The sequence below is a fragment of the Lontra canadensis genome, unplaced genomic scaffold, assembly GCF_010015895.1.
Source record: "Lontra canadensis isolate GAN:19392208 unplaced genomic scaffold, GSC_riverotter_1.0 scaffold33, whole genome shotgun sequence".
Taxonomy (NCBI): domain Eukaryota; kingdom Metazoa; phylum Chordata; class Mammalia; order Carnivora; family Mustelidae; genus Lontra; species Lontra canadensis.
This window is the reverse complement of record NW_022631027.1, coordinates 10791767-10818253: the sequence shown is the minus strand read 5'-3', so window position 1 is coordinate 10818253 and position 26487 is coordinate 10791767. Positions and strand designations below refer to the sequence as shown.

Genomic DNA, 26487 nt, shown 5'->3' with positions numbered 1-26487 from the left:
ATTGAATAACATGTATTAGGCAGAAGGAATACAGTGTAAAGACCAATAGACTGAAACACTGGTTATAATAATAATAAAGGGGGAAATACAGAATAGGAATCTGATATTTCAGTTTTGGGTGGGGGGCATTGGTCTGTAAATCTTCTGAGAGGAGTTGATTTATCATTTGCTTCTTAAAAACAAGGTCAGAGATAGCCAGGGAAAGGAGGAAGGAGAAAGAGGAAGGAGGACCATTCTAATCACAGGGAATCAGTAATGCATGGAGTCATGAGAGGGAATGCAGTATTTAGGGCACTGCACAATGAGATTCAAATTGGTCTATCAGAAGTGAAGTGTAAATGTTAAAGGAATGAGAGCGTTAAGATGAGTTCAGATAACGAAGAGTCTTATGTTCAATGCTAAAGAGTTAAACACTGGGGCATCTTAATCAGTGATAATGGTGAATTTTCTATTTCAGAAAAATTTCTCTGCTGGTTTGGTGGGGGAATGATTCCAGGTATTCTAGAAGCAGGAAGGTCTGTTTGGGAGATTATTCTTGTCAGCTAGGATAGAAATGATTAGGGCTTGAACTGGGGTTGAGAATGTTGACCTCAGAAATTAAGTGTAAAGAAGAGAACTTTGTGATTTAATAGAAATGAGGATGAAGAGGGAGATGCGTAGGTGGATGATTCCTAGTTTTGTACATATCCGGTAAGCTGAATAGTTGGTGTTTATGTCACACTACATATATTTTTTTTCCATACATGAGGCCTGGATTCAATTCAACATTGCTTACTATAGACTCTCAGCACTCAGCACCATGTCTGGCTCATAGTAGAAGCTCTATAAATATATTTTGAATGAATGATAATCTTATTGTTCATAAAAAGTGAATGTTATTTTAAGAGTACATTTGGGAAGGAAAACAATGGATAACATTTTGGACATGTTGAATCTGATGTGTTTCTAACTGGTGGGAAATGTTCAGTAAGTACTTAGATGTTTGGATATATGGATTTATTTAAAAAAAATAACAGGAATCATGGCTTAGTCACCTTTTTTTTTAATCTGCCAAAGCAGTAATATAAATCTCTAAATGTGTGTTAACTTGAATCATAGTAAGCAGCAATATTCAAATAATATTTCAGCCTTTATCAGTCTAAACTATCTAATTTAAGCATATATTAAAAATTAGAAATGGCTCTATATTTTTAGAAACCAGAAATCTTAACCATTTATTCATTAATGAAACCTTAGGTTGTTTCCATATCTTATCTATTATGAACAATGCCATAATGAACATAGGAGTGAAAGTATGTCTTCATGATACTGATATCATTTCATTTGGATATATACCCAGAAACGGGATTCCTGGATCATATAGTAGTTCTATATATTTTTTTTTTTGAGGAAACTTCATGCAGTTTTCCATAATGGCTATATAAATTTATATTCTCATTAGTAGCATAGAAGGATTACTAAAGAAAATGTTATATATATCTATATGTTAATATAGATATATATTATATATAATAGAATATTATTGAGCTGTAAAAAGAAGGAAATCCTGACATTTGCAACAACATGGATGAACCTAAGGGACATTATGTTAAGTCAAATAAGCCAGACGCAGATAAACAAATACTATATGATTTTACTTATACAGTTCTTCCTAGACTTATGATGGGGTTATATATAAATAAAGACATCATAAGTTGAAAATACTGTTAAGTAAAATGTGCATCTAACCTACTGAACATCATAGCCTGCAACTGGGCAAAACCATCTAACACAAAGCTTATTTTATAATAAAGTGTTGGGTATCTCATGTGATTTATCAAATACTCTACTGGAAGTGAAAAGACAGAATGGCTATATGGATATAGAATGATTCTAAGTATGTCAGTTGTTTACCCTTGTGATCTTGTGGCTGAGTGGGACTTGTGGCCCATTGCCACTGCCCAGCATTATGAGAAGATATCATATAGCGTATTGCTACCCTGGGAAAAAAATCAAAATTCAAAATCTGAAGTGCAGTTTCTACTGAAGCCGTATTACTCCAGACTGTCCTAAAGTGGAAAAACCGTAAGTCAAATGAATGGTTCTAAGTCAGGTGTCATCTGTATGTGGGATCCAAAAAAATTGAACTCATACCACCAGAGAGTAGAATGGTGGTTACAAGGGAATCAGGGGTGGGGGAAATGGAGAGATGTTGATCAAAGAGTACAAACCTTCAGTTATAAGATGAATGAGTTCTGGGAATCTAATAAAAGAAGAAATAAGACAGAAATAAGGTGGCTCTGATTGTGGAAAGGGCATGGGTGTCTGAATTAGAAGATCTCCAGGTATTAGTTTTGCCACTAACTAGATTTTACTAGCTAAAAATACTTTTTTTCTAGGCCTCTGCATTAGAAAAACCTTCAGTCCTACCTCCTTTGTATGGAAAAACCTAGTTTTCCACTTCTTGTGTTCTTCCTGTGTATCTCCTTTACTACTCACACGAACACAACACTTCTGGTACCAAATGTGTGGGTTTGTTTTTTTGTTTTGTTTGTTTTGTTTTCCCCACACCAAGAAATTCTCTGCAACATCAGCCAGGTGTCTTATGATTTAACTCAATTATGAGTTACCTACCTAGAGATAGCGTCAGATCTCACAGGTTAAGGACTCAGTCCCATAAGACTGATCCCACCGTACTTCAGATGCCAGTTTCAAGTAGTAGGTCCCCAGGTTGTTACCCTAACTTCTGTAGGACTTATCTACAAATCAGTTTCCCACCACCATCTTCTCAGGTTTGATTAATTTGCTAGAGTCTCTCACAGCATTTAGATAAACACTTACTTGCATTTACCAGTATATTAAAGGATATGATAAAGGATACAGATGAACAATCAGGTGAAGAGATACATAGGACAATGTCTGAGAGGGTCCCAAGTATAGGAGCTTCTGTTCTCATGGAGTTGAGGTGTATTACCATCCTGGTACGTGGATGTGTTCACGCACCTGGAAGCTCTCTGAACCCTGTACCTTTGGGATTTTAATGGAGACTTCAACATGCAAGCATCATGGATCATTAACTCCATTTTTAGCCTTTCTTCCTTCTCAAGAGAAGGAAGGTTGGAAATTCCAGGCTTCCAATCATGCCCTGGTCTTTCTTGTGACCAGCCCCCATCCAGGAGCTCACCCAAAGTTATCTCATTAGAACAAAAGATACTTCTATCACTGAGGAAATTACAAGGGTTTTAGGAACCAGAGCGAGACTTAATATTAGAACAAAAGATGCTCCTAGTTCTCTTACCATAGGAAATTACAAGGGGGAAGTTTCTGTGATTGATTTTACTCTCTGAGAATTACAGGGGAAATGACCTTACTGTGTTCAAATGTAATTTACTATAATATCTACTATAGTGACTCTTGAGCTACTGAAAACATAGAATAGACATACTTAGATTATCAGGTGGACACACTGATCTTAGATTAATTTTTCTAGCACCAATTATCTATTCCTTATAATTCCCTAGCACCTACCCATCCTTTGTTTTTTGTTTGTTTTGTTGTTTTTTTTTTTGTAAATGAAATCTCCTGGAGTTATCCCAATTTAAGTGTGAAATATGTTAATTGTTCGATGCATCCTGTTAAAAAACTTTTTTTAAAAAAAATTAAATCAACCTTAAAGATTTGGCTCATTTAAAAATACTTAAGTTTTAAATCACTTATTTCAGTACCATGAGTGAAACTATGTGGGTGATGTATAAAATTTCCATTTATCTATTATTTGAATATCAACCCCATGAGAGATACCTCTGGGTTTACTACTAAGGTCTAGCCCTCTCTGGCTCTTCATGAGACAGATAGAGAGAAGGATGATCTAGTAACTAAAATTCAAAAGGATGATCTAGTAACTAAAATTCAAAATGCAATAATGTTGTATGCATATACAGGTAATATAGCATAGCTAAACTTTCATGGTGCTGGTAGTTCCTGGCTCTGTGATATTCTCTGTATTTCAAGGAATTTAAGTTCTTTCTCTTTTCTATACTTTTTCCTTTACTCAGTAGTGGTGTTTGTTGACGTGTAATGATACCCGTTATTATTTATCATATTTCTGTATCATGTCTTTTTTTTAAAAGAGAGAGCATGAGCAGGGGGAAGGGGCAGAAGGAGAGGGAGAAGCAGACTCCCTGCTGAGCAGGGAGCCCCATGCAGGACTCCATCCCAGGACCTCAGGATCATGACCTGAGCCAAAGGTGGACACTTACGTATCATGTCTTTTGTGCATAAAATTCATTGTATATGTTTATATTTATACCCTGACTCTTTCCAGTTGTAATTTTAATTAATGAATATATATATTAGATAAGTGGACAAATTTAGACATATATGGCAATTAGACAATGGAATCAGACATTTTGGACAGTCTCACCAGCACATATCATTTCTTCTCCTCTGTTCTTTACTCCTTTCCCACCTACCTCCGACATTATGGGATCTCTCCTCCAGTTGACTCATCCCTTACCTTAATCTGCAACATAGTGAGAAACATTGATCATATTTGCCTTAGACTATTTAAAGAGAAATGGCTTATAATCCAAATTTATAGATACAGCATCTAAATGTTATCTACCATTATGTGGTTGAAGCCATCTAATTGTTTATGTAAAACAGATGATGAGCATTGTGTTAATATGAAAATCATAAAAAATTTATTCAAGATTTTAGTGACATGCCTACTCTTTCCTAATCATTTTCAGAGAGGTATGATTGATTTCTTTGAGCACACTGAAGGAGGAGCTTGTCCCCTTGAATTACCAAGACATAAAATATTTTTTTCTTAGGAAAGAGAGTTTTCAGACTTAAACTACTGACAACTGAAATTATGCTTTGTGCAAATAAACTTTACATTTAATTAATATATGATTTAAACAAATTTAGAAAAATTTTCCCATAAGAGAACAGTGCCTATCATATCCAGCTACTTAATAAATATTTGTCGAAAGGAAGGAGGAATCAAAGAAAGGGGAGAAAAAAGGAGGGGAAAAGGGAGAGAGGGAGGAAAAATGTCTGCCTAACTTGGCTTCAATCTTTTGATTTTAACATTTCACATTTTCAAGTAGCAGTGGAGATCTGATTCATAACATTCACTAGATTGTTCAATACTCTACGTTAATCGATAAAAATGTGTCAAAATTAGATACAAGACTCTAATTGGAAAAACATTCATATGGTGTTGTCTTGCCCTTGATTGTCTCCATATTTCAGAGAAGTACATGCTTATAGAAAGGAAGCATGAGGTTAATTACAACCTTGTTGACCACCGAGGGTGGGTGGATGGTAGTGGGTAGAAGAAAATAACCCTATTGCCATGGCATGATTTGTCCTGGGGTTTTGGAAGATGTTTTTCATATAATCAATAAAGCTAAAATTAAAGATATATTAAAGCCAAAATTAAAGATATAATTTGCTGCTTAATAAATGATATACATTTTATAACTTCATTAAGGTTGCTATTTCCCTTAATTTTTGTAGACCATGAGATTTTCAGTGAGGTGCATATTAACTGCAGAGATAATAATGTTTCTATATGTTAATAATTTTAAATGAAAAACACTTGAGCTATTTTCCAGCCACATGGGAAGCATCATTTACATCCTTAAAGGCTTATTTTACCATTAACCCCTTCATTTGAGTAGAGTGGATAGCCATATGTAAAGTATTAATTCTTTTTACATTAGTGCTAATAGCAAGTATTTTAGACCCACTGGTGTGAGAGGATTAAAAGCCACAGCATTAAGCATGCACCAACATTTCTGAGATTAATCCTTGTTAGAGAAACCTAGCGGGAACATATAACTTGATTTTCTGTTTATTGATCATATGCTGCTTGTTTCTTTTATCATGTGAAATGAAACTCTGTGGAGACAATATCATATTGCATTAATATGCTGAACTTAAACAACACAACACTGGATTAAATTGGTCTGTGTTACCCTTTCTGCTTATATTACCACTTACTATAAATGCAGATTTTAGGGTTAGATCTGTAGAGATGGTATATATCCTAAATATTCAGCATGATGACCCAAATAATAGGTAAGCCACTTATGCTTTTTAAGTCAGAAAGTCATATTAATAACAAAGCTCTGGGGTGGTGGCTCAGATGGTTAAGTGTCTGCCTTCAGCTCAGGTCATGATCCTGGGGTCCTGAGATCAAGCCCCGCATTGGGCTCCCTGCTTCAGAGGGAGCCTGCTTCTTCCTCTCCCTCTGGTGTCCCCCCTGCTTGTGCTCTCTCACTCTCTTTGTCAAATAAATAAATAAAATTTAAAAAAAAAAAAAAGCTCTGGGAATATTTACTTGTATTTATTAGAAGGGGTGAATAGGGTTTCTGTGAATAATATATGCATTCTGAGATTTCATTATATATTTTGAAGAGGAAAGAGTAATATTTCTGTGTCTTTTCATTTCTCTGTTATTCCCACCCCCCAATCCATCCCACCCAACCCTATCTTGGTTGCCATGTTAGCTTAGAAAATATTTCCTGGCCTCTTATCCTCATTTTCACTTTAATTTGTCTGGATCCCAGGAGTGACATTCAAATATTAGCTAACTAGCAGAGCATTAGGCACAGACCAATCAGGAGGTACATCAGCTATAAATGACTTGGTGGTAAATGACTTGATTGTTTGGCTAAAACTTAGCCTGGCATGGTGGTTGGCTTATCCTAATTTATGTGGATATCTTCACCACCTTGGATAATGGCAGCCAATGGATTCTTAGTGATTTCTATCCTAAAAGAAAGTTAAGAGAGAATGGGAGGTAAAGGTTGAAAAGGGGAGAGACCGTTGTACCTAAGGCAATTGTATCTGCTGATTCCTGTGAGTGGTTTTGAGCTGTTAAAGGCACCCATGTAAGTCAGTTGTCTTACTTTTTCATAAAGGCACACTAGTTTATTATTAAGAAATAAAATGTACACTTACACATACATATACAGATATATGGTTACATATAGATCTTACTTACATACCTGTAGTTAAATTGGAGAATTTGGTAAATGTGTGTACATATATATTATAAATATATTATATGTATTATACATTGTAATCTATATATAACATATAAATATTATATAAATATATATAATATACACACACGTACACACATATGCAAAGTTTGTCCTCAGTTAACACATGAGTTGGGTCTCCCAAAGTTTTACAAGTGGGCATTTACAATAGTAAATTTATAACATTTTTTTGTCAGATAGTATAGTACTTTTAAGATATCTAAAAACAACTGTTTTTAGTTCTATAAAAGCTTCCCTGAGCCAGGGAAAAAGTCATCAAGTCATTAAGAAAAAGAGTTTTATTTTGCTCTGAATTCCCGTCTCTCTCCCTCTTCCTGCCCCCTTGTTGATCTGTGCCAGCTCCGGACTCTGAATATCACGTTCCTCCACTTGGCTCTGGGTGTCTTTTTCTTGAACATGGTAATTAGATTTATCCTTCTCACCACTTGACTAGGTCTGATATTCACCCATTTCTTTACCATTTAAGATGTTGGCACAATCTCGGTTTCTTTCTCATTATACCTCTAAATTTAGCATGGCATTACCTATGGGAAAAAATGAATGGCTGCTGGTACTACCCTTATAGAACAGCTCATTAAAACTGATCAACTTTGAGTGTATATAGAATAGGATTGGACTGGGGGCGCCTGGGTGGCTCAGTGGGTTAAAGCCTCTGCCTTCAGCTCAGGTCATGATCCCAGGATCCTGGGATCGAGCCCCACATGGGGGTCTGCTCCGCAGGAAGCCTGCTTCCTCCTCTCTCTCTCTGCCTGCTTCTGCCTACTTGTGGTCTCTGTCTGTCGAATAGATGAATAAAATCTTAAAAAAAAAAAAAAAAAGAATAGGATTGGACTGGATTGGCACACTGGATAGGTTTAAATGTTACTATGTTTTCAAATCAATATATGTGTTTTGACTATTTGATTAATATTAATTTTGAGACAGACTAATATAAATTTCCATTACCAAAATTCACAGAGAAACAGATTCCATTTTTAATTCACTTTTGTTGGCAAAGGCAGTCATTGTTCTTAAAATAAAAATGTCAAAGTGATTCCCATCTCTCTGTTTTCTTGCTTTCTTTTCAGAAACTTTTAAACCAATCAAATTTTCACAGCCTACATTAAATATTTAAAAATCTAATGATAGAATAAATCACCCCTGCCTGGTTAAAATCACCATCCTCTGCTCTATTGGTTTTAGAGTATCAGTTGACTACCACTACCAAATTTGGGCTTTTTGAATTGTGATTCTATTACATAATTAATAAACAGAGATAAGACAGCCCTTGTGAAAGGAATATATATATGTTTTACGTTTTCACTGGACATTGATTTCTGTGTTGGAGGAAACAAGACAAATGTACTTTTTGCCAGGAGTTCATATAAAACCTCAAGTTACCTGTTTCATTTCAATTTTTTAGTCTAGTATGCATTTTACTTATAAATGTGTGCTCTGAGCTGATGCCTGATTGATCCACTCTTATTTTTTCTCTGACCTGAAGCACAACATTTATCCATCCACCATGCATCCATCTAGTTCTTTGTTCCTTTCTTTAGTAAACATTTAACTGACCATCGCTTATATGTAGCTGCCATTATGATTGGCACTCTATGTAATTTCATTTGATCCTCACAGCAGTCTTCCAAGACAAACCCTAGTATTTTAATTTTGTAATTAAGAAGGCTAATGCCCCAAAATTAAACAACTTGTCAACATCATATTGTTAAGAGTTTCCTGCTCATCTTTGTTTCCTAGCGTAGACCTTGCAACAGAGAGAGCACTTAATGCTTATAATTGAATGAATAAGTGAAGTAGAATACATTTTACTACAGCTAACACCTATTTAGCATATTAAGTGCTATAAACATATCTATGCTTTCTGTATATTCTTTCATTTACTCACTACAAAAGCTCCAGTAAGCTCCGTGCTATTAATTACGTTCATCTGTTTTATAGATGAGGGACCTGTGGAAAAGGTGGTTAGTGTGCTCAAGATCATATAGCTGGAAAATAGCAGAGTCAGGTATTTTGGCGGTGGCTCTGGAGTCTATGGCTCTGCCACCAGTTTATCACTGTACTTGATGCATTGTGAATGCTACAAACTGTTTGCTACAATGATGGTGGTGATGATGCGGAATGGGAAATTTTGTCTGATATACTGAGAAAGCTATTTAGTAATAATTATAAAGTTTTCAATTTACAGTTACATGGATTCTCTTTAAATCCCTAGAACCACGTCATTTTCATTTGCTTTTAACAACAAAATATCCTTTATTATCTTTATAGAAAAATAAGAGTATATCTGCATTTATCTATAAGTGATTATCATACACACACACACACACATCATATATATACAGAGAGAGAGGGAGAAGGAGGGAGGGAGAGGGGAGGAAAATGGGTATAGTAGAGATACAAAACTAATGCTTAAACTCGTGTGTCTTCTCTTTCTCACATCAAAGTCAGTTTGCATTTTTAAAAACCCCCAAAAGTGCCAGTGTACCTAGATTTATGGTTTGGAAACAACTAATCATGATTTTAATAAGCGATGCATTCTTTTAAGTGCTTAAGAATAAAGGTTTTCGGTTGCTGGGGGGAGGGGGGTTGGGAGAGGGGGGTGGGGTTATGGACATTGGGGAGGGTATGTGCTATGGTGAGTGCTGTGAAGTGTGTAAACCTGGCGATTCACAGACCTGTACCCCTGGGGAAAAAAATATATGTTTATAAAAAATAAAATTAAAAAAAAAGAAAAAAGAAAGAAAGGTTTTCACGTGAAGATGCTGGGCACAAATTTATAATCTTTACAAAGAAATTTGAGGTGGACAAGGTAACCTCACCTTAAATCACATAGCAATAAAACAAACAGATATAGAGTCTCTCTTGTGTAGTCAGGTGATCGTATGCCCTCAAAGATAGCTTTGCTTTTTAACCCATTGTGTACACATTTTTCAGTATTTCATTCTGTCAGTAGAGGACACTGAAAGCAGTGAGGGTAATGAAGAGGAATGATAGTTTAGATGTATCCTTTCCTGGAATGCCAGTTGAATTAAATCTTTCATTCCTACTGCAGAAATACAAATCTATAATCTCCTTTCAAGATGAATCCAGAATCAGGAGTCTGCATTCTTTTATTCCTGGTCAGGAGATTAAAATTGATCACAGGCCACACAAGGGAGTCAGCTGTAGTATCACAGCTCAATGTGGTTAACGAGGACAGCGCTTGCCTTCTGTTCTCCTTAACCGTGCACTTACAAGTTACAAATAATATTGATTTCAGGGGTCATCCGAGGCTGTGGGGAGGTTGTGTGACTTGACAATATTTTGCTGCTTTTAGGGGATAAGAGCTATGAGTCCTGAGAGCAACTGGGACAAGTATAGTTTAAATTTGACAAATGAAGATTTACACTTTTTGAGCTGGCAAAGTCCTTCATGTAGAAATAATGAATGAAAACTTGAGAGTTGATTTAACATAGGTCAAATGACTTACAATGAAAAAAGGAAAATAACGCTTTAATTATTACCCTTTCACCAAAATGAATTGATGATAGGTTTGTCATTGTAGATCTGTGCTTTAAACAAATGAATAGTGCTTAGAAGATCCTTTTACAAGACATCATTTAAATTTAAGTAGGCATAGTTTACCTAAAATCATTTGAAACTGTAGTGTAGGTGGGATGATATGTGAGTCATTACCTACTAATCTTTAAAGCATTTTTTTTCCTTTCTGGTGAATAAAACTACTGTAATAACATTCAGAAAATTAAAGGTGCCACAGATCATTGTATGCTAAATTTTCAAAGGCTAGGTTCAAGATTCTCTTATTTTTCTCTAATAATAAAGATTATATACTACCCTGAATATATATTTTATGTAATGGTAGAAGAAACACTTTATTTCAAACTTTTTATTAGATTAAATTTGGCTTAAACACTTACTAATTATGAGATTTTAGAAAACTTATTTTACTGCCTTCAACCTCAGTTTGCTCATCTTTAAATGGTCATAAAGGTGTCTAACTGATAGAGTTGTCATGAGGCTCAAATATACAAGAAATATTTTTAAGTAATAAAACACTTTACAAATGTAAACTCTTAAAATATTTATTATTACTGAGCCTGCACTTAAGACATTTGGCGGTAGAAAGATTTTCTAAAATACATTTTCTGTCTTTTTCCTTATAATCTATAGAACACAATGGCTAGATAGCAAGTTAAGGTTATGAAAGAGTCCATTCGGGCTACAATGTAAAACTTATTGGACTAGATTAAATTACTGATACTGATACTGATACTTTATATGCATTGTGCTCTAAGAAGCAGAATTCAAACAGCTTAGCATCAGGATATTGCCTTAAAAAATATGAAAATAATTATAAGAAATGGCTCTAAAACCATATATTGGAATAGAAATCATGTGTTCAGAAACTGAAATACATATAATATATGTGATTTTATATATATATCATCATATGTATCATATTTTTATATTTTTTTTATATATGTATGGTGTTTGTGTGTGTGTGTGTATAGTGGGTGTGTATACATGTACACACACCAAAGCATTGACTACTGTCATTAAACCAAAGGTGTTTGGGATAGAATTCATTGATTTTTTTTGTTGATTTTTTTTTTTTTTCCTTAAGTAGGCTCCACGCCCAGCATGGAGCCCAATGTGGGACTCAAAGTCCAGGACCCTGAGATTGAGACCCAAGCTGAGACCAGGAGTCGGATAGTTATCCAACTAAGCACACAGGCACTTCAACTCTAATTTTTTTTTTTTTAATTTTTGTTGATTTTTTTTAAAGTGTGAGATTTTTATTGATACTGTCAATATATATGTTCTATCCACTATGGTTAGAGTGCTATAGGTGATTTTGAATATAATTTAATTTTTGAATTTGTATATAGTGTATAGTTCATAGGGAATTTAAGTAATTTCCAGAGAGCAACAAGAGTCTCCATTTGATCTCCCTGATTAAGCCACCATCTGCTACTACTAGAGTTTCTTCATCTAATAATAGGAAAAGAGATGAGACCATTTGCCTATATAATGGGCTCCAATTATGATGAAAATAATTTTAATTATTATTAAGTAAATTTCTCATGTCTGTATAATACTTCATGATTCAAGAGTCCTTGAAACAGCTCAAAGGAGGTGGTGCTACAAGCTTAATTTTACAGAGGAGTAAACTAAGGCATAGAGAGGTAGGCTGATTTGCTATGGATCACACAGCTAGTAGGCTAGGAAATTGAGAGCAAACCTAAGTATTCCTGTCTTGGCCATGCATTTCACCTGCCTGGGAGTATTTGGTTTTGTCTCAGAGGTCAAAAAATTTGTTGCAGGGTGAACCCACATGAATGTGCATTTTTGCAGAATTTCCAAACCCAGTGGAGGCAGAACAATACTTCCCTAATCCAAAGCTTCGGTTTTCAGAGAAACCCTTCTAAAAATTGTTTAATCAAATATTATATAAGCTAAGTTAGATCCATTTTGTATTGTCCACTCACAACTTAATGTGAAGTTGTTATTATTGACTAATTCTTTCTTCTTGAAATATTCTGTTGTGAATATATTCTCCATTAATGCTGATTCCTAGGAGGACATGTGGTATATTCCTCCTCTAGCAAAATCTCTCTTCCTATACCTCGGCTGCATTACCACTAGAAAATTTTGCAGTGTGCGTATCAGCATAGGATTTATCCTATTGCCTCTCCTGATTGGCCTAGTTTAATTAAATTGATTCTCATAGTTGCAATATATGTATTTTTATTTTGTTATTTTTTAAAAGATTTTATTTATTTGACAGAGAGAGATCACAAGTAGGCAGTGGCAGGTGGGGGAGGCAGGTTCCCTGCTGAACAGAGAACCCAATACGGGGCACGATCCCAGGACCCTGAGATCATGACCCGAGCTGAAGGCAGAGGCTTAACCCACTGAGCCGCCTAGGTGCCCCTATTTTGTTATTTTTGTTCTATTTTACATTCCCTCTCAATAAATCTACTTTAGTTATATTATTTCTAGAATTAATTGTAGGTCAGTAGCCTTGCATTATACTTAAAATTCAAGGATGAGTCCTTAAAAAAAATACTCTTTCAAACATCTGTTTCTCTGTGCTTTGTAGTATATATTTTTATATATTAGATAATTTTTAAAAATTGTATGTATTCTGTAGATAAGAAAGTTTGAACTCATACCTCTCTTCTCCTGGCTTCCAGCATACCACTTTCTCCTGCATCTCTTACTGACTGATATGCCCTCAATCTGTTTGGGTTCTTCTTCCTCTTTCCTTCTCTAAGTGTTGGTTATGTTATCTAGGGCTCTGTTCTTAGCTTTCTTTTCTGTTTACTGTATACACTTCACTCTAGGATTAGCTCATTAGCATTCATGACTTCTAGTGCAATTATTTTGCTCATAATTTTCAAATCTGTTTGTCCAGACCAGATTTCTCCCATGAGCTTCAGGCATGAAGTTTTACCTGTTTATTACTTAGAGGACAACTCTCTTGGATGTCCCACATTCCATTACATTATATCCAAATGGAACAACATTATTCCCCTAAGACCTGTTCCTCCTCTACTCTCCTGGGTTAGTCAAGCACACCACTCTTGAGGTACCCACCAAAACAGAAAAGTAAGACTGACTTTACCCCTATCTTTCCCTCTAATCCCTAAAACTACTAGGGACCAATTAACTCCTAAATATTTCTGGGGTGTGTTTTTATTCTCCTGTATCCCCACTGTCAGTATTTTAGTGTGAGTCCTCTTCTTCTCCCTTTAAAGTTAGTGTAATAGAAGAGAGTAAAAACATACCTCTAGGAAATCCAGAGTCACATTTTCAAATGCCATATACAGATTTTCTTTGAAGTATTAGAATTTCATTCAAAATTTGCATTTCATTCCTCAGTATCTCCGTATTTGTACTAATACAAACACCATAATTTAAATTGGTTATCTTTGAGTGTAATTCTTGCTCTGGAAGGGTAAACTGTGTTTATACTGAAGTTTTGGACCCTCCCTGCAATGCTATACTAATGGAGATGACTAGCAATCCAGGTTGAGGAGAACAAGTGTTCCTTTCTTATCTAGATTTTTGCAGCATCCCCTACATGGTCTACTCCCATCATTCTCACTACATTTTAATCAATCCCACATACTGCTACCAATTTGTCCTTCTTGATATACAAAGCTGATTATATAATTTCCCTGCGATATCTTCTCAACATCATATCCAGATTCCTTGGTGTGACTTGCGTGGTCCTTAATGGTCTAGTGTCCATCTGTCTGTCAGATTTTAAACTTTGCCATTCCCTGTCCCCTCCTATCTGCTCCCCTGATCCCTAGTCTAGTCAGATGGACATCTTACCCTTTTATGCCTTTGTATATGTCACTCATTATTATGCTCCCTCACCCTTTTTTAACTACTGGAAATGTTCATCTTTCAAGACTCAGCTTGAACTTCCTTGTCTCCTTTCAGGTGAAATGTGCTTTATATGTGCTTCTGTGCACTTACCTATGTATTCCTCTATCATAGTGTGTACCTTGCTTTATTCTTCTAAGTTTTTGATTACATGTTCTTCTCCCATTTGATTGGAAATTGTTCATCTATGTATCCCTAGCACCTAATATGTAAGCTAGCACATAATAGGCATTCAATAAATATTAATGAATGAGTAGTTAAATGAAACATCAAAGATTTCTATTTCTAACTGATCTCAATCACAATTAAAAATCACAGCTGGTATCCAAATCTAAAAATTGACTGTAAGAGACCATGGGTTTGTTTGGCTTTTTTATGTAACAAAAATTTCAGAACTAGATATTCAAAAAAGAATACACTGAACCTGCCAAATTTTACATCATGGGTTACCGATATTTAAGAAATGTCAGTTGGCACTAAGTTTTAAACGTTATATGTAGTTTTGTTGCTGTTATGGTTGTTGTAATGGTGTTGTATATTAAAATTATGTTAAGTATCAAGGAAGGTGCAAGTATGAAAATAATAGGATTTTAAAGTTTAAAATACGTGAAATCCATTTTATTTATTAGCATTTGCCATATGTCAGTCACTGTGCTAAGCAATTACCATATTATTGAGATATGTTACCTCAATTAATCTCCCCATAAGGCAGGTTTTATAGATAGAGAAATTGAGACTTAAAATAACTGTGATTATGCAAGGTTACTTGGCTAATGCATAAAGGAGTAATGATATGAACATAGTTATCTTTGATGTTAAAACCATTACTTTCTCTTACACCAGGCCTAACATACTTCTAGATTCTTGTATACAATGGTATTCATTCATGGTGTATAGTGATTGTCGAGTATGGAAAATTACATTGCATTTTGGCATTTACAGTCACACTCTGGGCATTTGGAATGGCATTTGGATAAATAGTACAGTGTAACTGATTAATCTTGGTGAATGCGATTCTTTAACCACTTTTGAGTCACTTAGAGAATGTAATGAAAGTATAGACCCTCTGCACACATACACAGTAAAATGATATTGAAGGGGTTCAGAATGGGCCTCCCCAAAAATGTCATTTTGGGATGTGGATTACTTTGAGCTGAAGTCAGTCAAAGCCCAAAAAACTCAGGAAGAGCTTTTATTTCCTATTAACTACCTAAAAAATTAGAGGGCCTAGTCCAAAAAGAGAACTATCACCAGAAATAACTATAAAGAACATTCGCTGGCTCTTGGGGGAAACTTGGCAGGACTTGGAGATCAAAATCTTCTCTGTGTCCCATTGTCTCTGTAGAATAGGACATAGCAAACATTTGTTTACTAAACATTTGCTCTTCCCATCATCCTATAAAATTGTCTTTCTTTCCATTGCAGTTTCAGTCCCCTGTACCCTTCACAGTTAGCTCAGGATGGCATATAAACCTCAATTGCTTGACTTCCTGTGGGTTTCATATTCTTCTGGGAGGGGTTTCCTATATGTATGTGATTAAGTTTGTTTTTCTCCTGTTAATCCATTTTATGTTAATTTAGTGAATTAGGTCAGCTAGAACTAGAAAGGCAAAGGAAAAATTCTTCCTCCCCTATAATACATACACAAAAATGTACTTTTTTGATTGTCTTGGTTTTCTTGAGAAACTCAGGCAATGTTCAGAACTCCATTTCTAGGTTATCTCCCTATTTTGTGGATGAACAAACTGAGGTTTAAGGTTAACCACATGTTTCTGAAATGATTGACTATTTCTATCCACCAAGAATGTCTTTTGGACAGTAATTACTTTATGGAATTTCCTGAATTCCTAGAAAAGTATTCTAATTTTGAGACTCTTACTCAGCAACGTGTTGGAAATATGAAATACAGTAAAAGCATATTTAAGGATGGAAATAATTTTACTTTTCTTACATCATACACATTTCTTGAAAAAGATGTATTGAGATAAGTATTTTCTTGTGAAATTTACAGAATTACAGTAGTGATTCAGAGTAAGATAAATGAATTTGCACAGAAACATATTATTACTTGTGTATAAAAGGAAAATGCATAATTAAAGTGAAATGACTCTGAGGTGTGAGTATCATTGCAAGATAAAAGTATTATATAGTAATAGAATCAGTATGTGTGATTGTGAATTGCATTTTCTACTTGTAAAATTAAGTTGTTTCAGCAAGATAGAGCTATACTATCCTTACTTATCCACATAACAGTTCTATAAAGAAATATATTTTTGTAAGGCTTTTCATTTTAGAGGTGAAAAAGCTGTGGTTTAACATCTTGGGCATGAATTTAGACCTAATAGCTGGTAAGTTACAGGATTAGGAGTCCATTCAAGGTCTTCTACTTTGGACCCATGCAGCTCTCCATTGTTTCACAGACCTGCCTGGGGAGAATCACAGAGACCCAAAAACCTAGTTCTAGCAGCTGAGTCACCAAGCATATTTAGTGTGTGGTCTTTATTTTAAAGCCTGCCATTTGCTTCCTCAGGCTTGCATTGTTCCACTTTGCAGAGCTATGAAGGCCAGAGCATACTTGGGTGACTCAAAATGATTCTTAGCTTTCATTTCAGTTTTAATCCATGACCCTGGCTTTTACATTACGTTTCACTTCATTTTCTTCTGGTAATATAGCAACGATTTGTTTGGCTTTAAAGGAAACAGTTTAACTGCATCATCTAAATGCATGTTATGTTAAAAATTATTAAAGTTTTCGATAGAGAATACCTTGGCCTCACAATATAGTTGTAAATTCACTAGAACAATTACAAATAAAGAGGCTACTGGTGCCTGTACTTAAGAATTTATTTGAATAAAAAAAATGTAGAAGTGCAATTTTATAAAGACCTTTGAGAAAGTAACTAACAGAATACAATGAATGTGCAGTACCTTTACTGGTGATTAACACATTAGTAATACTTTTGAGATTACATTTTTAAAGGGGTCTTCTCCCTTCTACAGAATGTGTGTTTATGGTGGCAGCTTTAATGCTATTTCCTGCTGTGCAGTTCAATAGAGTATGTTTTTAGGTGGTTGGTTGAGGGTTTTTTTCGTTATGTATGTTGATGGAGATAAGTGTTTTAATTACTTTTTTAATGTCTGTGCTTTTGTATTTTTCTCCTCTCTTCCCTTTTATTTCCTGCTGTTGAGATTACTGCCTCATCTCCACAGCAGGTGGCTGTTGCAAATTTGTTTTCTTTGTAAGCCTGGTAGATTTATTTTGTAATATAACTGTTCCTTTTTAGTATTTTATTATTAATGATTTCTTTACTTTGGAATATAGTATACTTACAAAGTCCTAAGTAGTAATTTCCTAACACATCTAAGAATTCCAATCATTAAGGAAAAAACCTTTGCCCGAGGCATATTGTTTGAGTTTTGTTTTTTTTTTTTTTTTGCTTACCCTTACTTCATGATGTGAAGATTAAAATTTAAGGAAATTGTTTTATAGCAAGAGCCAAATGAGAGTGAGAAACGGAGAAAAGAGAAGGGAAGGAAATAAAGAGAAAGAGGCCCAAGAGATAAAGCACACTTTAATAAATAATACCAGAAATTAAAGTGATAGGTAGAATTTTGTGACAGAAATAGGAAATTGCATTAATATATCTTTTCTAGAAGAGAGTTTTTAGGGAGATCTTGTTTGTATTAAAATTAAATTTTAATTACTAAAATAATTTCTACTAATTATAAGACAACTGGGATATCACAGAAGTATAAAGAAAAATACTTAATCTTTTTTTTTTTTTTTGGTCCAATATTTTGTTGGTTTGGTTGTTTCATAGGTCCCTTTATATAAAAAGAACAGTAGTTAAGATGAATCCTGAGTATAGGGAATTATATTTGTCAGGAAAGTAAAACACATTCAAGGATATTTTGTCCATTTTTTAATTCTTCGGCATTATTTTATCAATTAAAATAGTCTCTCTTCTCTATTTTATTCCAAATATATAGAGAACAAAAAATATGAGGCCAAAATGCACAGTGAACCATAATCACATTTTGTTATATGAAATTGCTGAATATTTTATGACAGGTTAAAAAGTTCTCTAGAAAAATTTTAACTACTTAAAATTGGTTTATTTCATATGTTTCGCACTTGTGAATACATTGCTTTCTTAATATATTTATGTTGTTTTTCACCCATAAATACTACTCTGAGTTGGAGCCTAGTATTCAGTTCTAATACAAAGTTATATATATTGATCTCATTGGTGTGATAGAACTTGTACATGTCTTCTACGTGAAATCATAAAAACCAACTGAAGTATGTCCATAATAACATAGTAGGAAGTATCATCTTTGGTTCTTTCATTCTCTTCTTCAGTGCTTTTTGAAATTTACTGTTTTGAACATAAATACAAAAAAGACCATAATCCAGCATCAGATTTTCAAAATTTTTTGAGTGCTCAGTACTTCTCTTGATTCTGGATTTCATTGTCTGTTACATGTGTCCATATAGAAAAATACCTTATATAATGGGAAAAAATATGATTTGAGATGGTGACTTCATTCATAGCATTTTTTTTTAAAGTCTTCATCTTGTTAAGCGCTAACCGATTGTGTGATACACATGATTAAGGCCTGTGGTCACATTGAGAAAGAAACTAGACAGCAGTTACACGAAACAGATGTTTAATGGGGATTTGAAAAATCAATGAAATGAACACTATTGTGATGCATGGTGATCTGATTTCATACGTGTTATATTGAATCACTCCATTCTTTCTGAATTCAGTCTGAACTAAATGTATTTACAGTGGGGCATTGGGGAAAAGATGGGGAGTTTTATTGAGAAAGGAAGCACAATAGACCATCATTGATCTGTTCTCTTTCTAGTCAATATATAGATCCTAGAGTGATAACCCATATGCCACTGTTGTCTCTGGGAAATATATAAATCCTTCAAATCATGTAAGTGATCTTTAAGTGCAGATGAAAAACTTTATAATCCATTGTGGAATTCTGGAATACTTGGGTCCTTGAAAGGAGTGTTTGACTTCCATGGTATAATCCCAGCACTTTGGGCTTGATATAAGACTAGTTTACCTTTTCTAATAAGTACAGAAACATCCAGATACAAATGTATATCCATAAATACATGTATTTATCATTTTATTCCTACATTCACATGTCTTACATGTAGCCATTTAAGTGTCTTTTTATGATTAATTGCAATAGCTTCTATTTTTGGAAGTATTTACTGTTAATCTTTTTACCCCGTAAGTCTTTAGTTTCCATGGTTTTTATACTTTGCCTAAGACAGTAAGAATGACTAAGATTTCAATGGTGTTTTAGATTTACCAGAGTGTTTTTATGCACATTTTTCTACCTAATTTTGAGAACAACTCTATACATCAGTAGGGTCATTTTCATTCTAAAATCAAGGAATTTGAGAGCCATCATATTAAGTAATTATATCCAAATATAGCTCGAAAGGGGAAATAATGAAACTAGAACCCAATTCTTCAGACTCCTAGGTCAGTGTTCTTGGAGGCTTGATGTTACTCTAACTGCTCCCATTTGAATGCCTAATTAAACATGAGAGGTTCTTAATCTTGCTAATTTCCTGGTCCTAAAGCACATGTGGTTTGAGTCCATTGTAGTCTATACAATGAATGAGGTCAGAATACCTGGTTTGGCTACTGTCTTTTATTCTAGCCAAGGTTGCTAAGTTTTATGGACTCTGATACCAATCTGCCCAACACTTAAATGCGTAGTAATATTAATTGTGCATATCATGGATTAGGTGAACCTTTAATTTATGTCTATACAAGTGTATTGTTTTATTATATCAAAACAAAAGCTTTTTTTAGGGAGAAAATGCAAATAAAAGGAACCATTTCACATCTCTGCAAAGAGCTTCACATTTGTATTCATTTTATTCTCCTAACAATACTATGATGAGCTGCTGCTGCCCAGAAAGAGTAATTTACTGGCCCAAGGTCATAGTAGCTAGTAAGTGCTAAAACTGGAATTTTAATGCAGGAAGTCTGACTTCAGAGGTTTTGCTCTTATTCACATACTCTCTTTACCAGTAATGATAGAAATAAGTCAATTGGCATTAAGATTTTTTTTAAAGGTTTAATAAACAGAAATAAAGAAAAGCAGTGTTTACACAGGGTCATTTCTCTTACGAAGACATGGATGGATCGCTGTGGTGGATAGCTTGGTGTCCCTCAGTGAGAGTTTTTTTTAATGAATCCATATGTAATCTGCACATTTTAGTGTCCTTCCTCATGCCGCGCCATTCCCCAGAGGAGGCTTAGGAAATGAGGACTGCAAGCACACAACATGTTTCCTTCTGTGAGAAGAAAGTGAAATCTCAGATACAAAAGTACTTGGAAAAGCAAAAAACTTAGGACATTTGCCATCAGACACATTTTGCTATTTTCATCCACTTGTGAATAGTGACATAATCAGTGGAATTTTGTCTACTAACTTCTTCTTACCAATAGAGCACTAGTATGGAATAACAAGAATTGACAAACCTGTAGAGAACTTGGTATGCTCTCTACCCATTTCTGTAACCCTGTTTCTGTAAGCCACATTCCTTTGCCAGAAACTTGGGGCAGTCTCTCAGTGTTCTGTCTTCTATGTCTGTGGGATTCATGAGGCATCTGGTCACTGTCTTTCCCATGACAGCTTAGCTGTCATTCAAGTGGATGCCATCAAGAATGAGAGGCATCACATGAATGCTTGCTCCCTTCAATTAACACCAAATAGGCGAGCCTGTGTTACAAAGGCGGATATTATAAAATCTGGGGAATTCTTAAATGTGTCCTGCCTACCTGTGAGAACCCAGCCTTAAAAGCTTAGTTCTCTTCTATTACTTACTAGATGATAACATGAAACAGAGTATTTAATATCCTATTAATGTTAACTGAAGTTGTGCAGAACTTAATATGAGCACAAAAATTTATTATATACACTGCTGTTATGTATTCTGTAGTTGTTCCAGAGAGAGGTGCTTTGGAAACACAGCAGAGATACATATTTCAAAGACTATCAAATATTGAAAAATAACTAGCAGATACCCAAGAGGAATACAGTTAAGAAGGAAAACAATTCAAAAAGGAATTGTACTAGAGAAAATAATCACAAAACAAAGATACAGCCTAGAGAAGCAGCCTGTCTTTTCTCTATCACTGGATTGGAACCTGGCCACAGACACATTCTGTGTTGTGCGTGTATCTTTGGCCTCACAGTGAAGCATTTAATGCATATCTGTTAAGTGATTTAGATATCACTTGTTAGGTAACATCACATTATAACAGGGCTCAATGATAACATTGTATACAAAAAAGGCAGCATTTTGAAGTTAATGCATAGACTCTATAACCAGAATGTCCAGATTAGAAATTGGTACTGCTACTTACTTGTTCTCTGACCGTTGGCAAAGTTACTTAAGCTATATATGTCTCAGTTTCTTCATATCTAAAATGCAGAATATAATGTTCTTTGTTTCATAGGATTGTTTTGAGAGTAAAATGAGTTAATATGTAAAAACCATCTATATGCCAGGCATCTAGAACAGTGACTGTAATCTAAATAATCAATATATGGTAAATTATACTTTCTGTGATATAAGCAGAATTTTATTTATTTTAGTAGAAACTGAAATTTTTCATTTTGCAGTAGTTCTTAAGGTGGTGTTCCTTTTAATAAATATATGCTGAAACACCAAAAACTTCAATAACTATTCTAGAGGAACAAAGAAACTCTCTGGCCTTCTTGAAAGACAGAGAACACTGTACCTCTGCTAAGCTGAGCTGTTTTGTTTGTCAAATCTTTGTCAATTCTTCTTTATTCATAAACCTCCTTCTTCCCACTGAAAGGTGAATTAAAAAGTCATTTCAGTGTCATTTTGAAATCATTCTGATAGAGACACATACCTTATTTATTAATATGCCACCTACTCTCATGGAAATCTTCCTTTGATAGATGGGTATTTGCAAGTTTCATTATCTCTCATATTTCACTTAAGATTGCTTCATTTTTCTTTTTTTTGTAGCACTTTATTTAAATTTGCTAAGGTTTAAACTCTGTTCTTTCCTTGCCATAAGATGTGAAAATTGGGAGAATTGATAAACTACAGAATAAATAAATCTATCTTAATATTAATAATGTTTAATGAGCATTCATTATGTTTTAAGTCTCAATACTTAATATAGATGGTTGGATGGATGGATAGATGGATAAATACATAAATTCCTTTAAATCTCACATTAGTGAGAGGTGTGTAATTGTTGTTCTTAGCAGAATCATTAGGAGATCTATAGATACAGATATATCATATTATAGAATTTATTTCAAGGAGTTGGCTTATGTAATTGTGGAAATTGGCAAATTTGAAATCTGTGGGCTGGGCCAGCAGGCAATATTTCTTCTTCCTCCAGGAATTTTTATTCTTAAGGCCTTTCCACTGGTTGGATGAGGCCTACCCACATGATCAAGGTAGTCTCCTTTACTTAAAGTCAACTGATTATAGATATTAGCCATATTTATAAAATGCCTTCATAGCAATATGTAGATTAGTGCTTGATCAGATCATCTGATAGTCTAGCTAAGTACATGTAATTACTGGCACTCCCAAAAGATCACAGAGTTGGTAAATGAGAGAGGAAGACCTCACACCAGAGTCTGGCTAATGATAAAGGTCCTGCTCTTAATCACTCCACAGCATCATGGTTAGCAGACTCTAGGGCACTTTTGCCAGCTGGGCCAGACTACCAAACATTCTGTTAGGAGGTCTTCAGATGCATTGCCCTAGGTCATAAGGGATGACCTGCCACCCAGGTCAGGGAGAAGACTTCCCCGGACCTTGGGGCCTTAAAAGGATATGTGCCCTGGGGTGTGGCTAAAGAGGCTGCAGGAATGAATAACACATGGATCCTGTCCCGTTTCTGGCTCATTGTTTCTCTCATTAGGCCATTATCCATAAGTCAGAACATCTAACTGGTGCCCTCCTGAACATTTACAGAAAGAATCTGATCCAGTAAATGTTAAATTCATTAGAGTGATAAATGCAGAATGGGGTAGAAGTGCAGGAAATTCAGTTGTCCTTGTCAGTCTCTTGATCCAAGTGAAAAAATGAATTTAAATTTTACCAAAGCTTTTTTCTTGTGAAATAATCCTTGCAGGATAGGAAAAGTCTTCTTCATGGATCCGGTGGTATATTCAGTAAGAATGCCTTGCATTTCTTCAGGAACGTTATTTTAGCAATGGGTCTATAGAAAATAATCACGATGTAAATTTCTCTCTGTCTTAACCATGGCAAGTATTGAAAAAAGCTCAGACTAAGAGTTAGTAAAGGGAGGATATTATACCCTATTGACAGTAAATGCAGAACTTTTATCTGCCACTACATTTTCTGTGCTTTGTTTTTGATCTTCTTTAAAGATTTTTGTTTACCATATCTCCTTGAAATTGCACCACACTCCATGTTGTTTTTCTTGTGTGTGTGTGGGTGTGTGTGTTTACAGGAAAATGAAGTGCTATAGAACATATGCTATCTCTATAATATAGTAATATATGTAAGAGGGGAGACAGGGACCTTATTTAAATTTTCAGTATGGTGTGTGTGTGTGTGTGTGTGTGTGTGTGTGTGTGTGTGTTTTGGTTAGACTAATCAGATGTGCCTAAAACTATAGTCATCTTTTAAAGCTTTCAAGAAAAATTGTTTTGTTATTAGAGTCTTCAAATACATACTCCACTATTTTTATGTAACCGTAACCATTCCCTATCCTAGTCTTTCTAAAAGAATTATATAAATAACCGCACATTTATGTAATAGTTTCCATGTTATAAATATACCCAAGGAGTAATCCTTTGTGTCAGAAAATGAGGAAAAAGTCTTATTTCATTTATAAAGAAGCCAAAGCACGGTATGTTAACTAACTGGAATTTAAGAAAAGCTTTAAAAAAAAAAAAAAGCCACCAAAGCAAAGTAAATCAAATGACTTGCCTACCTTCCTAAGATAAATAAAATAATTTAATGACAAGTGATCATAAACTAATAATCTATGAGCAAAGGGCAAATCCTTGGGAGGAAGCAATGCTGGACAGGGAAGAAAAATGTTTGAATTAATTTGAAGGAACAAAGCAGTCTGTTGCTGGTTATACACTCACTCAATCCACAAACCCCTTCAGCTTTCAGATGAGATAGGGTACCTACCTTATCACACATAAGAAAGTCATTCTTGGGCCATCCTTAATACTCTAGGTGTCCACCAACATACTCATTGCTTTACATTTAACAATAAAATGAAATCCTACCTCTCTAGAATAACCCAGAGCTTGGGGAAGTAAATAAAGTTAAACTATAAATTTTCCCCTGTGTTTATGGATCTGAGATGAGGTAATTCTATACTTTTCTATGGTAGGGTGATTGCTGTCAGATTTGCTTTGTTTATACTTTCAAAATAATAGTCTGCTATTCATTTTCTTTTCAAAATTTTGGCAGTTAGCTCCTAATTATATGGTTGATGAATGCTTGTTGTAGAAAATTTGGAAAATAAAGAAATAATGAAAAAATACATTATCCACAGTCCCATCACCAGAAATGATCACCATTCAAATTTTATGAAACTTGAGTCATACTATATAGTTTTGTATCCTGCTAGTTCATTTCAGACTATATTTTGACTACAGTCCAATTCCGATATTTTTCAAATATTCATTTTAGTGGCTGCCTTGTGTTCTATTGCCTTTTTCTTTTTCAAAGTAAGCTCACTTACTCATTTTACTGGCATTCTGGTTTTCCTTCATTCTCTCTCTAACTCTCTGCATTGACTATTTATGCACATTAAGTCTTTATCTGCATGTTGTAGTGTTCCCTTAGTATGGATTCAAAACTATTTTCTAGAAATCAAGCACAATGTGTATTTGCATCAAATGAGTATGACAAGTCCCATTTTCCCCCTTGCCATATAGTCTAATTTTCTGAAAATTTTTTACTTTACTTCTTAATAGGGAGGAAATAATATTTCATTGTTTAAAATTACAGTTCCTAAATTACTAATGTATTTAAAATTTTGGTGCTTAGAAGATGTTTATATTTTTCATTATCCCTATTTTGTTATCCATTCTTTTATTGTTAAAATAATGCTCCAATTAATCAAGTAGCTAATTTTTTGTGGTAAATACATCTTTTTCTTCCAAGTTTTTTTTTTCTTTGAATGATCTGTCATATTCAGGACTAGATACATATATATCCATATTGTGTTTAGTTTTGTGATTATTTTTTATATTTAGTACTCTAATACACTAGAAATTTATTTTTATTTATGACATGAGGAAATAATATAACCTGATTTTCCCTTAAACACTAAATGTACATGTATTATGTATATCCATGTTTCTGTATATACCCATATGTGTACTTGAATGTATGATTTATGGTGTGTGCTTAGATATAGTAAAGGTATACACTGAGGTCTGTCACAATGTATTATATACATTTTTATGTTGATTTGCTTACAGATCTTTTTTTCCTCTCAGAACCACATTATTTTCATGATCTCAGCTTTCTACTTTTTAAAAATATACAGTAGGAAAAACCCCCTTCTTCTGCTAACGAGATTTTATAAATTTTTATTACTTAGGTTTGCCAGATCCCAATAAAAACCATATCTTCAAAGACCTGACCCAGAACCACGGATTTTACACATCCAAAGACTTTTTGCCACTTGTAGCCAAAAGCAGTAAAGCAGGTAAAATATTGTTTTGTATTCCTACTGTTGCCTATGTTGTTTATTTATTATAAATTTATGTTAAATCTAGGCTCAGAGGGACACTGTTCAAATCTCATCATTTTTGCTACAGCAATATAAAGTTAAAAACAAGTATGATGTAATCATTTTCCAGGATCATCCATTTGTTTTAATCTTCCAATCAAATATCATCATAAGGATTTTTTTCCATTCTGTCATATAGAGGTCTATACTGTATGATGTAAAGTTGCTTCAAATGAAGAGTCTTAAACAAATATTGG

At 34.4% G+C, this 26487-nt stretch overlaps 1 protein-coding gene across 2 annotated transcripts in view; it reads left to right on the top strand.

Annotated features, from left to right (window-relative positions):
- Positions 1 to 26487, top strand: part of DPYD (dihydropyrimidine dehydrogenase) — an 829985-nt gene that overhangs the window by 323319 nt on the left and 480179 nt on the right. For both annotated transcript variants that reach the window (XM_032867196.1, XM_032867195.1), the window contains exon 9: positions 26099 to 26206. In XM_032867196.1, the coding sequence (XP_032723087.1) occupies positions 26099 to 26206 (108 nt within the window). The remainder of the gene's footprint in view (positions 1 to 26098; positions 26207 to 26487) is intronic.